At 49.5% G+C, this 13,591-nt stretch overlaps 1 protein-coding gene across 3 annotated transcripts in view; it reads right to left on the bottom strand.

Moving 5' to 3' along the window:
• Window positions 1-290: 290 nt before the first annotated feature.
• Window positions 291-13,591, bottom strand: part of col18a1a (collagen type XVIII alpha 1 chain a) — a 303,852-nt gene continuing 290,551 nt past the window's right edge. For all 3 annotated transcript variants that reach the window (XM_072578489.1, XM_072578488.1, XM_072578487.1), the window contains 4 exons: window positions 12,841-13,182; window positions 10,308-10,505; window positions 5,756-5,871; window positions 291-4,425 (listed from right to left, as the gene is read on the bottom strand). In XM_072578489.1, the coding sequence (XP_072434590.1) occupies window positions 4,212-4,425; window positions 5,756-5,871; window positions 10,308-10,505; window positions 12,841-13,182 (870 nt within the window). In that variant the 3' untranslated portion in view covers window positions 291-4,211. The remainder of the gene's footprint in view (window positions 4,426-5,755; window positions 5,872-10,307; window positions 10,506-12,840; window positions 13,183-13,591) is intronic.

Genomic DNA, 13,591 nt, shown 5'->3' with positions numbered 1-13,591 from the left:
GGCCTTCAGTTTTGTGTTTTATCAAAAACACAGCACCTCTGACCAGGCAGCACTCCTTCAGTCCTACACTGGTATCAATCAGCACGTTGCTAGAGATTGGGTTAATTGTCTTTTAGTATATGTAAGGAACGTGCACGATGTTGTTACAAAAACAAATAAAGTTTGCCGATATAGATCCTGTTTTCTAAAGCAGCCACACGCATAACACAAAACAAGAATCAATCAGGGCCAAATGACAGATTGCTCCTAACAAATACTTCCGCTCAAAACAAAGCCAGCGAGAGATAACAGGGCTTTATAATCTTTATTCAGTATTTTGTAAGAAGTGTTTACTGAACATCAAGGTTACAGAGAGCTACAGAATGTGCCCGCTCACGTTCACAGGTTTTAATTGTAGCACCTTTGTTGTTAGTACAGGATGCAGTGTGTACTCTTGAAAGATTAAATGTTGCATTCAGTGCAGGCACTCACTTCACTAGATCGGCTGGAATACAAAACCATGTCCCCGTAATGACCCGAGCTAACTGGGTCCTGCGTGGGATCAGTGCCAAGTGGTCTGAAGCAGGACACTGGGGGCAGTTTCCTTAAGTGACGGAAAAACAAAATTGCTTCGATTGCAAAGGGGAAAAGCTTCAGATTTCTTAATTTTCAGCTGGGATTTCCAAAGAAATTATGTTTTCATTTGCCGCGTGTGCCAATATGGAATTCATTCACCCAACACAAGATTCAAAGGTTGATCTGTTCCTGCTTTGTACACGTTGGAACGGGAACATAACCAGACTCTGTCAGGGCTGCAGATGAGCAAATACACCCACCCAACCATCTCTTGAACAGGCTGGTTGATGTGGAGTCTCTAGGGTTTGATGGCAAAATCTCCAGCACGTTACTGAGAGCAGTTCTGGAGAAAACATCGTCCTGTTTGAGAGAGAAATTCCTGGAGCGCTTTTGTTTCAGTGACCAGACATGGGGAAGCAAGAGCTGGCGACCGATTGTGAAGGATCAGGCGACTGGATGAGGAACATTCTTTTATTGGTCTTGGAAGGTCGGCGACCAGGGGCAAGAGTGTGGGAGTCTGGTGCTTGGATAGAATAGATCATGTGATTGGGATCAGAGTTTCAGAGCTAACCACTGGCCCAACTTAGGCATCGACTCATGGTCATTCATGGGCACAAGTGACCCAATATAGACCAAGGTATGGTCACCATTGTCCCAGAGGGCAATGGGGTTCATTAGAGGAGAGACAATGGATGGTGAGCTCAAGCTGAGGGGAAAGGGTGGGATCTACAATGGTACCCTCAGCCAGTGTGAGGAATTGGCATTACCTTGTATTGCAAACCAGCCATCCAGCCACCTGAGCTAACCAACACCCCCCCCCCCCCCCCCCCCCCCCACCCTCTTCCCAACCATTGAAGTAATCAGACCAGGCCTAGGGTAGGAGCTGGGGTGTCAAAGCGGTTCAAAAAAGACCTCACCTCCTTGTTTTCCCAAATGGTGTAAGCTTTCCTTGCTATAATGTGCCCACTTAATGAAAAAAAAGAGCGACCTGTTCGACAGAAACTGCGCAAACGCAAACTTCATTTTCAACATCCACCACCATTTTATGCACAGCTACAGAGTTTAAGTTCAACAGGGGACGGTTAAGAAGCAACCAGTTCTGTCAAAACATTGAAATAAACGCAGAATCCTGCAGCATCTGGGGAAATCTGAAGTAAAAAAAAAAGAGCCGGAGTGCTGGAATAACTCAGCAGATCTGGCAGCATCTGTGGAGAGAGAAACAGAGTTACGTCCCGTAGAGGGATCATACTGGACTTAATTCTGTTTTTCTGACTCTGTGGAAATATTCAGCAGGTCTGGTAGCATCTGTTTTCCTTTTGCATTTCCAGCATCTGCAGTATTTTGCTTTGTTCGGCCCACCAGTTGTGGGATCAGTGCTGTATGTAGGCCAGACCCAGGGGAGAGTGGTGGATTTCTTTCAATAAATATTGTTGCTGAGACCAGCATTTTGACTTCGAGATTCCTAATTCTCCTTTTAGAACCGAGTTTCAATTTCTCAAAGCCTGGGATGTGAATTCCTTCTGACGACTAGAGCTATAACAATATCTACACGCCCGTAACAGGACTGTCTCTTCACTGCACCCTGGCTTTCAGGAGCTGTAGCAATTACCATGGAAGCTGACTAGCTTGTGCACTGACCAGGAACCTCTTCCACACAGTTGAAGGCTACAAGCAGTGACAAACTTCTGGAACATTCCTCTGTTGTTGTGCAGTGCTGGCCAATTAGCACAGCAGATGTTCTTGTTTTAGCAAAACTTTACTGGCAAGTTATTTCTAACTTGGGTGACGCATTTTGAGTTTTCAAATATCAGCTGTCCAATACATTAGAAACACACGTGGGGGGGAAAGAAAAACTGAAGGAAACTAGGCATTCACGAATGGAAACACGTTGGGTGCTGAGGAGGATTAAGAACATAATCAGGAACATTCTTCACAAATACTCCACCTTTACAAAATTTTCATCAATTCAAGTGAATTGGGAGAACGGGGATAAAAAGAAATGGTTTTACACAGAGGGGTGGTTCAGTAAAACACAATCGGTCAAAAATAAGAAGGAGAAATATTGGGACGCAAGGCTTCTGTCAGTGTTCCAAGTTTCTAACAATTCATCACCTCTCAAGCCTCTCTGGAATTTGGCATTCTCTTGTGCCTACTGCATTAAACCACAATCCCATTGAATAGACGTGAGGCTCCAAGAATCAGTCTGGGTGGAGCTGTCATTGCCCGGTGTGAATTGTGACAGCCATCTGTTAAAATTCGGGCACCGAGTCCTATTGGGAACATCACTACATCTGCCACTGTGACCGACTGGCATTTTTGTGGGTCTGGAGGTTTCTCATAAAGAGCTCTGTTATCTCCTTATAATGGGACGATCACAGTGGAAAGACCTCTCTGTCCTGGTGACTTCAAACATAAATCCATATTGCAGTCCATGGATCTAAGACTTTAGACGTTGCCTCCAAGGCCCTATTGTATGCCGCAAAGAATAAGGCTGGGATTTCCTCTCATTTTTTGATAGACAAACTCTGCTATAATGGCTGCATACTTTTTTGAATGGACGTCAGCTAGTCTTAAATAACTCCCACTTCTGTCCATTTGTGGTCATTGTTATCCTTTTCTCCTCTGGTTGTCCAACTCTCTCCTTGATTCCATCTCCCGCTGATCCCCGGGGTATCTAACTGCACCACCCCAACCTCTAACCACCGTCACCATCCACTCAGCACTAGAGGTGCAAGTGGGCTGACTAAACGAGTCAAGTCCAGGACAAAGTCTCCACCCTGTTTCCCAAGGCTGTCTGATAACAGACAAAATGATGAGCTTTTCCAAACTCTCCCCCTCCCCCCCACACACAACTTGCTTTTCAAAATTGAGGGGGTGGGAACGGGGAGAGGCCAAGCAATCCGTGGCCCAATTGCCAATGAAATGCCATCTTTAATATCCCTTCGCCTCCCTCTGCCCTCAGCAAATCAAACTCCGGTGAAAGACTGCACAGTTGTGTGTGCCTTCTGACAATGGAGCAGCCTCGGGGTGAATGGGAACCGACAATGCACAGCGAAGCCCAGTTGGGAAAGTGAGGCTCGCTCTCGCCTCACGCCGCCATCTTGTCTGCGTGGTTAAGAGGCAAAAGAAAAGAGGAACATGCTCATTTGTAACTGTGACTTTCAACCAATCTTTTTGTTTTAAACGGAAGAGTGCCGGTAGAAATATATAGTTGCAATTTTGGGAGGAATGAGGGAAAGAAAAAGCACGGTTTGAATGATAATGACAGGGAAAAGAGCCAACTACGGAGGAATCCAAGGAAACAAGATTAACTTTCAGAAGTAAATAAAAAAAAACACTTGCACGCACAAACATTCCATAAACAAATATTAAACGTTACATGTACACAGTGGAGATCTGCATTAGGTGAGGTGCCTCCAGGTCCTTCCCAGTGCACGCTGGGTCATCATCGTGACGTTATCTCAATGATTAACTCGAAACCAATCTCTTTGGCCTTTTCTGCTCTTCTCTTCCATTTTACCCTGCTCAAATCGTTCCGAAAAGTTACAACTGTACATTTTTTTTCAAAAAATAATGACCTCGGTCACCTGGGGTGGAGAGGGCGATCAGTGTTCTCTTACAGTGGGTGGGTGGGGGAGGCGGCGAGAGAGGCCTGCTCACTTTCGGGTGTGAGGCAGGTAGCTGTTCTCAATGCACAAGATAATGAAGGAATGGGAGCAGGGGCTAGGCCTCTGTTCGAGGAGTTGGCCGCTCAGCAGGGACGACGCCATTCCCACTTTATTGTCCTGGGCTTCCCTCCAGGCTTCACAGTAACTCTGTGACAGGCGCTGGCCCCTGGAGTCCGATCCATGCCAGACGAACTTCTCAGGCCTTAGGCATCGGGGAAAGGGAGGACAGGAAAGACACAGATAGAAAAAAAATCTGTCAATGAAACAGGACTCAAGGAAGTGAGAATCTATCATAGAGTTGTACAGCATGGAAACAGGCCCTTCGGTCCCACCGGTCAAAGCCTACTATTAGCCCAAACTAAACTAGTCCCAACTGCCTGTACTTGGCCCATGTCCCTCCAAACCTTTCTTATTCATGAACTTATCCAAATGTTGTAACTGTACGTGCAAACACCACTTCCTCTGGAAGTTCATTCTGTGTAAAATAAATCTTTCGCTTCTCACCTTAAAAATATACCCCCTCATCTTGAAACCCCCCCCACCCTAGGGAAAAGATCCCAGCCTTTCACCTTATGTTTACCCCTCATGATTTTATAAACCTCAATCAGGTCACCCCTTGACCTCCTATGCTCCAGTGAGAAAAAGAGTCTGGATCAGAGTGGTGCTGGAAAAGCACAGCAGGTCAGGCAGCATCCGAGGAGTAGGACAATCAACGTTTCGAGATTTTCCTGCTCTTCAGATGCTGCCTGACCTGCTGTGCTTTTCCAGCACCACTCTAATCTAGACTCTGATCTCCAGCATCTGCAGTCCTCACTTTCGTCCAGTGAGAGAAGACCCAGCCTATCCGTATAACTCAAACTCTCCATTCCCGGCGCCAGCCTGTCGCTGAGCTGTAGCCCAGTGTAAAGCAGCCTCACCCCTGTCAGAGATTTGTGGGTTCAAGCCCCACTCTGGGATTGGAGTGAGAACTTTAGGCCGACAATGCCGGTATACGGGAGGGCTGCAGCGTCAGATGTACCGTCTTTTGGCATGAGGCGCTAAACGAAGGACATGCCTTCCCTCTCAGGGGGATGAACGGAACTATTTGTCGAAAGGGTGGGATTTCCACCAATCGTTTCCCAGGTCTGTATTTACCCTTCACTCTGTGTTTAAGGTGTGCCCAGTCTTTGTGTTCAGCTCTGGAGAGGGAACTGAACCCAAAGCCTCCGCTTCTGAGCTAAGAGTGACTACACTGCGCTTTGGGGGGGTCCCTGACCGCACGTAAATTGCTATTTCCATGCAAGCCATAACTACTGCCCTCTGACCTCATGCACAACATTGTACTCTCCTTCCCAGCCTTTGGCCATGGTGGGGGGCTATTCTGGAATTTCCTCTCCTAAATGCCTTCTCCTTAAGGCCCAGGTTTCTGCTCTCTTCCTCCCAGCATTTACTCCTTTGGTATAGTCTCCAGTACTTTTCCCTCCCACCACTCTCGAGCCGCGAGGTATTTTCCCACCTTAACAGTGATGCATGAACAGGCTGCTTTCACGTACCAGGCATGGTCTTGAAGCACGTCTCTCCCGTCAAAGGAGTAGATGGGGGTGTTGGATTTGATACGAGCCTGAGACCCAGAGAAGAGCGAGCTCCAACTATCAAACAGCACCTGCCCCTAAAGGACCAAGAGCGAGATTTCAACACACGTTCATTCCTGCCTCGTATCTCCTAACATTAACAGTGAGTGTGCCGGAGATGTTGAATTGCTCAGTGGGGAGGTGCGTTCAGTCACACCACACCCAACCCTGCCACTCCCTGAGAGTTCATGGATTCCCAGCCATCAATGATCACTGCATTCATTCATATCAGCCATGATCGAATGGCGGAGCAGACTGAATGGGCCAAATGGCCTAATTCTGGTCCTACATTGGCACGGTGGCTCAGTGGTTAGCACTGCTGCCTCACAGCGGTAGGGACCAGGGTTTGAATCCAGCCTCAGGCGACTGTCTGTGTGGAGTTTGCACATTCTCCCCGTGTCTGTGTGGGTTTCCTCCGGGTGCTCCGGTTTCCTCTCACAATCTAAAGATGTGCAGGTCAGGGTGGATTGGCCAGGCTAAATTGCGCCTAGTGTCCAAGAATGTGCAGGGTAGATGGATTAGCCATGGGGAATGCATGGTTACAGTAATGGATCTGGGTGGGATGCTCTTTGGAGGTTCGATGGGCTGAATCGCCTGCTTCCAAACTTCTGTGTTATGGTCCTACGTACTGGTGAAATTGTCCAATCTGCAGCAGGTACTTCAAAGCCCTGGAGAAGTACCAGCAGTGAGTGGTAAACCCTCCATGTTGGGTGATGGACAGTGTTCTAACAACACCACTGTCTCCCAGGCTAACACACCTAGCTTCAAGATAGTAATCACCCAGACTCTCCGGAAGTGAAAGAACTCAGCAGGAGCAGGACACTGCCGGGGTGACAGTGGGAAACACTTTTGGGACATCCTTCGAGTATCCCTGAAGAGCTCAATCATCCCCAGCAACTCGGTAGAATCTCTCACCTGTAAGCGACTGGAAGTGGAGGAAGTTCATTCAGGGAGGCAATGTGAAGAAAATGTTGAGAACTCAGGAATGAGAAGAGTTAAAATCGAGGCAGTGGATGGAGCACATCAGCCCTTCAAACACCTCGGTCACCCAACACCCCAAACACCTCGGTCACCCAACACCCCAAACACCTCGGTCACCCAACACCCCAAACACCTCGGTCACCCAACACCCCAAACACCTCGGTCACCCAACACCCCAAACACCTCGGTCACCCAACACCCCAAACACCTCGGTCACCCAACACCCCAAACACCTCAGTCACCCAACACCCCAAACACCTCAGTCACCCAACACCTCAAACACCTCAGTCACCCAACATCCCAAATACCTCAGTTACCCAACACCCCAAACACCTCAGTTCCCCAACACCCCAAACACCTCAGTCACCCAACATCCCAAATATCTCAGTTACCCAACACCCCAAACACCTCATTTACCCAAAACCCCAAACACCTCAGTTACCCAACACCCCAAACACCTCAGTTACCCAATACCCCAAACACCTCATTTACCCAACAGCCAAAACACCTCATTTACCCAACAGTCAAAACACCTCAGTTACCCAACACCCCAAACACCTCAGTTACCCAAAACCCCAAACACCTCAGTTATCCAAAACCCCAAACACCTCAGTTACCCAACACCCCAAACACCTCAGTTACCCAACATCCCAAACACCTCAGTTACCCAACACCCCAAACACCTCAGTTACCAAACACCTCAGTGAGCCAATCCTCCAACACCTGAGTGAGTCAAGCCTCCAAACAGCAGCTTGGATTCTCCACGTGCCAGAATCTGTAGGCCTCACATCAAACTTGTTCACTTTTTCATAAGCCATCGAACAACGTGAGTGCACGTGAGGCATTCTCGATCCCCAGGGACAATACAACAAGATGGATTATCACTTCATCTCACTTGGGGATTGGTATACAGAGATTCCAAGTAATATGATTTTAAAATTCACATCCTCGCTTTCAAACTCCTCAACGGTCTTGACCCGCCATCTCTGCAATCTCTGCCAGCCCCAGACTTCTTCAAAACCCCTGTGTTCCTCCAATCCGGGCTGCTCACACACTGATGGATGTCATCATCCTGTCGCTGGCAGCCTTGGAGTCAACTGCCCTTGGCCAAGCTCTGCCATCCCCTTCCCCAGAGCTCCCATCATCTCTCCCTGAAGTCCCAGCTTTCTGACCAGGCAGTAGGTCACCTTCGCTCAGAACTCCTCATGGTGTTTGATGTCGACTTGGGTTGGACAATGTACTCGTGAGGGTAAGGTGTTACATTAAAAGGTGCTATACAAATGCTGTTGAAGGTTAATTTAGTTGGAGGTTCATTCAAAAGTACCAACCAGTGCAGGTATGTCCAGGGAGCAGTATTATGGCACTGAAGAGGACCATTCAGCCCATCGTTCCTCCACCAGCTCTTCAAACAAGCATCACTACCTCGTGCCAATCTCCTGCTTTCTCATCCATACCCTTGCACATTATTTCTATCCAAATTCTCATCCAACGCTCTTGTGACTTTGCCAATTCAACCTGCCTCTGACACATTTCCGGGCAGTACTTTCCAGACCCTAAACTACCCATCGTGTGAAAAATGGTTTCTTTTAACTCATTTACAAATCACACTCAAAACCCCCCTCTTGCTCTTCTTACAAACAGAAACAGTTTCTCCTTATCGACTCTACCCAGCAACACTCGCTCATTATTTTGAAAACCTGTCCGAGCTCCTCTCAGCCCTTTCCCCTTCGAGGAGAACAGTCCCAGTTTCTTCAATCTATCCTTGATAAACGAAAGTTGCTCATTTTTGGAACCATGCTCGGAAATCACTTCTGCACTCTGATACGTTTACACCCTTTCCTCTGACGTGGTGCCTGCGACTGTACTCAAGGTGTAACAAAAATAATTCTATGTTGTAGTGCAGCAGCTTTGGAAACGTTCGAGCTGTGCTCTAGACTTTAAGTACAGCCTGCACCTTCTTTCTTTTCAAATCCGACTCCCTTTTGAATGGTTCAGTTGAAGCTGCCCTCACCGTAGTTTAAAGGCAGGGCACTCCAGACTGTCTACACTCACTGACAATAGACACAGAAGAAACCACTAGTACCAGAAGGTTAGCTCCTGACTGGCTCCTCCTTGGTAACACCATCACCCTCACCGTAGCTCATCTGCTGAGCAAACCCTCATCTCTGTTTTTTGTCACTTCTTGCCTGGACTTTTCCAACTCAGCTCTTGGCTGCTCTCCCGCATTCCACCCTTTTGTCAACTCGAGATCATCCAAACGCCTGTGACCTGGGTCTTCACTTGCAGCAGATCCCACTCCCTGAGTCCCCAGTGCCTGCTGATCGATGTTGGCTCCTGGTTAAGCACTCTCTTGACCTTTTATTTAAAAACTCTCATCCGCATTTTCACATTCCTCCTTGGCCCTCTTGCCCCGGTCCCTATCTGTGTCAGCTCCTCCAACCCCAGCTTCTCCCCGGAGTATCTGTGTTCCTCCCATTCAGACAACTCGGATATTCCTGCCCACTTCACCATTCACGAAAGGATCTTGAGCGAGGGGTTTGACAGGTTTAAAGTAACTGACAAAAGAAGGAAAGGTGATCTGAGAGAAAGCTCTCCAAAACGGTGAGTGCTGACAATATGGAGTGCCCTGCCTTTAGCATGTGGGGAGGGCAGGCTCAGTTAGATCATAAGATCATCAGAAATAGAAGTGGAAGGGAGGCCATTTGGCCCATCGACTCCACTCCGCCATTTAACCATGGCTGATGGGCATTTCAATCCCACTTACCCGCACTCTCCCTGTGGCCCTTAATTCCTTGCGAGATTAAGAATTTATCTGCCTTGAAGATATTTAACGTCCCGGCCTCCACTGCGCTCTGTGGCAATGAATTCCACAGGCCCACCACTGTCCGGTTGAAGAAATGTCTCCTTATTTCGGTTCTAAATTGACCCTGTCCAAAACTAAGGCTGTGCCTACTAGTCCTGGTATCCCCGCCTAACGGATACAATTTCCCAGTGTCCACCCTTTCCAAGCCATGCATTACGTTGGAAGTAAGTTGAACCATTCGAAAGAGAGAGAGGGAGAGAGAGAGAGAGAGGGAGAGACAGAGAGACAGAGAGACAGAGAGAGGAAGAGAAGAATGGAGCTGTAAAATGCTCATGTGCTGAACTGGTGCAGACAGGATGGACAGAGTGGCCTCTTTCCATCCTGCGACATCTGTGTGATTCTGAGACCGTTGATGAGTGTCTTCAGCTGCCCTTAGCCAATCTCTGGAGTTCGCTCCCTACACCTCTCTCTGTGTCTCTGCTTCACCGTGCTCCTTTAGGATGCCTTCAAACCTACTCCTTCAGCCAAGCCAACAGCCACCGGAGTTAGTCTGCCCTTACATGACTCTGTGTCAGACACTGCGCTTTGGTTTATAATGCTGTCCTTCCCTCTCCAGCGCCCAGTGCTGCACTGCCTGGAGGGTCCCTCTGGCCCCAATGTATGGGTGAACCATCCGCAGGAAGGCCTTACCTTACTGTTTACGACGGGCACCGAGTGTCTGTCAGCCCGCCGCACCACGCTGTACAGGTCCTGGAGTTTGGATGAGAGGAAGCCTCTGAACGTCCCCATCAGCCCCACCCCCCGGGCCTGCTGAAAACATTGGAAGTCGACCCCCCGGATCCCCTGCATGTTGCCGGTGAGAGGGGTGTTGAGAGCCATGAGGTGAAGCTGTAGGGAGAAGCACAGTGTGTCAGTGCGAGAGCCAATCCTCCCAGCATTCCCGTTCACTATTCCTTAGTGGTCTGTCAGTGAGGCCCACACTGACCTCCCATTCCGAGCTGCCTGGGAAGAGCCGGCTGTGGGCCTCCTGCTTTAACTGAGTGACCCCCCCCACACACCCACCCCAAGGTGACTTCCCAATGCATTTAAGAGTCAATTGCACTGTTACTGGATTGGAGCTCCCCTCACTATCACGGCTGCAGTGAGTGAGGAACTCACCTCCTGACTCCCCAAAGCCTGGGGCACATTGACAAAGCACAAGTCAACATGGTGTTTGGAATACTCTCTGCTCGCCTGGGCCAGGGCAGCTCCAACATACAAATACACAACCCGGGGACAGGAGCAGACCATTTAGCCTCCTCGAACCTGCTCTGTCATCCAATCAGCTCAAAGGCCGATCTCCTTCAACATCCACTCCCTTTACCACCAACACTCAGGGGTGGTGGCATGCAGCATCTACAAGATGCACAGCAGAAATTCACCAAGGTCTCTCAGACAGCTTCTGTCTCGAAGAATAGGGCAGCAGATACCAACACAGAAAAGGTCCCCTCGCCACAACAAATCACAGCGGGTCAGGCAGCAGCTGTGGAGAGAGTAAGCTAACGGTTCGAGTCTGGATGACTCTCCATCAGAGCTGAAGTGAGTTGCAGAGGGGGACAGCATTGATGCGATAGTTAGGGGCGGGGGGTTGGTAGTGGCTGGAGGGTGCTGATGGAGATACAATATTGATAGTTCAGATTAAGTGAGTGGAATGTGAGAATGGCAGAGCAATGGTGGGTCTCCAGCCAGACTGGAAAGGGCAAGCAGGAGGCTGGAAGAACACAGCATGTCAGGCAGCATCAGGAGGTGGAGAAGTCAGCATTCTGGGTGTAACCCTTCGTTGAGTCCTGAAGAGGGGTCACACCCGAAACGTCGACTTCTGCACCTCTGGATGCTGCCTGGCTTGCTGTGTTCTTCCAGCCTCCTGCCTGTCTACGTTGGATTCCAGCATCTGCAGTTCTCTGGTCTCTAACCTGAAAGGACAGACCTTCTCGCTGGAATGGGGGAGGGAAGAGAAGACATGACAACCGGCTAAAGCAGAGGGAAGAAATGTTCACAATCTGAAGGTGCTGAGCTCAATATTGAGCCAGCAGACTGTAAAGTGCCCAGCCTGAAGGTGAGATGTTGTTCCTCCAGTTTGCACTGGGATTCACTGGAACAGTGCAGCATACCAAAGACAGACAGGTGGGCATGTGAGCAGGATGCCGTGTTAGAATGACCGGCTGCGGGAAGGTTGGGCTGATGCTTGGAAACGGATCACCTTTCCTTCAATGTCACTGGGTTATTCCCTTCTTAACAGCATCAATCTGCAGCAGTTTGAAGACGGCAGCTCACCACTACCTTCTCAAGGGCAACTAGGGACGGGCAACAAAATGGTGGCCCAGCCAGTGACACCCACCTCCCGGGGAGGAGTTAAGATCACTCCATCCCCATCTCCCCTCCTTCTTCATTTCACCCCTGGCCGGCGACACCCATATCCCATGAATGAACAATAATGAAATTCCCCCCAACATCACCGAACGACAGATTATTCAGTCAGGATTAGAGTGGTGCTGGAAAAGCACAGCAAGTCAGGCAGCATCCGAGGAGATTTTCCTGCTCCTCGGATACTGCCTGACCTGCTGTGCTTTTCCAGCGCCACTCTAAGCTAGACTCTGGTTTCCAGCATCTGCAGTCCTTGTTTTTAACCTAGATTATTCAGTCATCATCGCTAATGCGTGGCTGCTATGCTGCACCTCTCCTCCATAAATGGTAACACCACCTCACTGACTGGGAAGCTGTTTTGGGGCATGTTCTGAGATGGTGTAGGCACTATACAAATGAAAGCTCTTTCCTTACCAACTTGGACATTTCAGCTGCATTACAGCTCTGCCCCTCAATGCTATTGGAAGGATGTTATTAAACCAGACTTACAAGGACATTACTGAGACTGGAGGGTTTGAACTATAAGGAGAGACTGGACAGGCTGGGACTTCTCTCCCGGGAGCGTTGGAGGCTGAGGAGTGACCTTATAGAGGTTTATAAAATCATGAGGAGCATGGATAGGGTGGGAGTGTCTGGAGCTAGGGACCATAGGTTTAGGCTGAGAGGGGCAAGATTTAAAAGGGACCTGAGGAGCAATCTTTCCATATGAGAAAAAACATTGGCACTGGCCAGCTTCACACTGGCAGGGTCTTTGATGGCATCCAGTGCCAATACGGGTCATTGCTGCTCGCCAGGGGAACTGCTGAAGGGACCCAGTTACCATTGGTACTCCGTGGAGGCTCTCAGCGTGGCCTGAGGGGGGCACATGGGGTCGATGGGAGAGGCCGTGGTGGCTGTGCCTTGGAGGGGCTGCCGAGCGGGGCGGAGCAGAGGTGGTCAGCCATCTTGGGACCGACTGGGGTTGCTGGTGGCGCGGGTAGTTGAGTTGCGGCGTCTCCGGACGATGGTGGACGGGCCAACGGTGCTCGGGGCCCCACGGACTCTCCGTGCGAGGTTCAGGAGCTCCGCTGTCTGGAGCTGCCCCCTCCACGGTCTGCGCGGATTCGCTGTCTGTCGAGTACTGCACCACGGGCGGAGATCCCACTGCTTCCACGTTGTTTCCCTGGCAACAGAGCAACACATTAGGGAAAGATAAAGAAATAAGTCGGGACACGGCTCTTGGTGCTCCCCGGCTTTGACCCTGCAAGCCCTGGGGAAATGCTTCCAGGCGTAGCACAGGTGGACAGTAATCCTCCCTTTCCCTCAGGAGGGTAAAGGTTTCAAATCCCTCGCCACCATCATGTTGGACGACAGCACAGGCCGTTCGGCCCTCAATGTTGTGCCGACCTGTAAAACCAATCTGAAGGCCATCTAACCTACACTGATCCATTATCATCCCATCTGTTTATACCCGAGCACGAACATCTTGGCCAACACTGCAGTACAGTACTGCAAAAAGGCTGCACTGTCAGAGATGCCACCTCTCAGGCGAGACATCAAACTACAGATGGAAACTTATTATTACCTGTATT

This window comes from Chiloscyllium punctatum, chromosome 10 (assembly GCF_047496795.1).
Source record: "Chiloscyllium punctatum isolate Juve2018m chromosome 10, sChiPun1.3, whole genome shotgun sequence".
Lineage (NCBI taxonomy): Eukaryota > Metazoa > Chordata > Chondrichthyes > Orectolobiformes > Hemiscylliidae > Chiloscyllium > Chiloscyllium punctatum.
The sequence above is the reverse complement of the archived record's forward strand: the minus strand, read 5'-3'. Positions and strand labels throughout refer to the sequence as shown.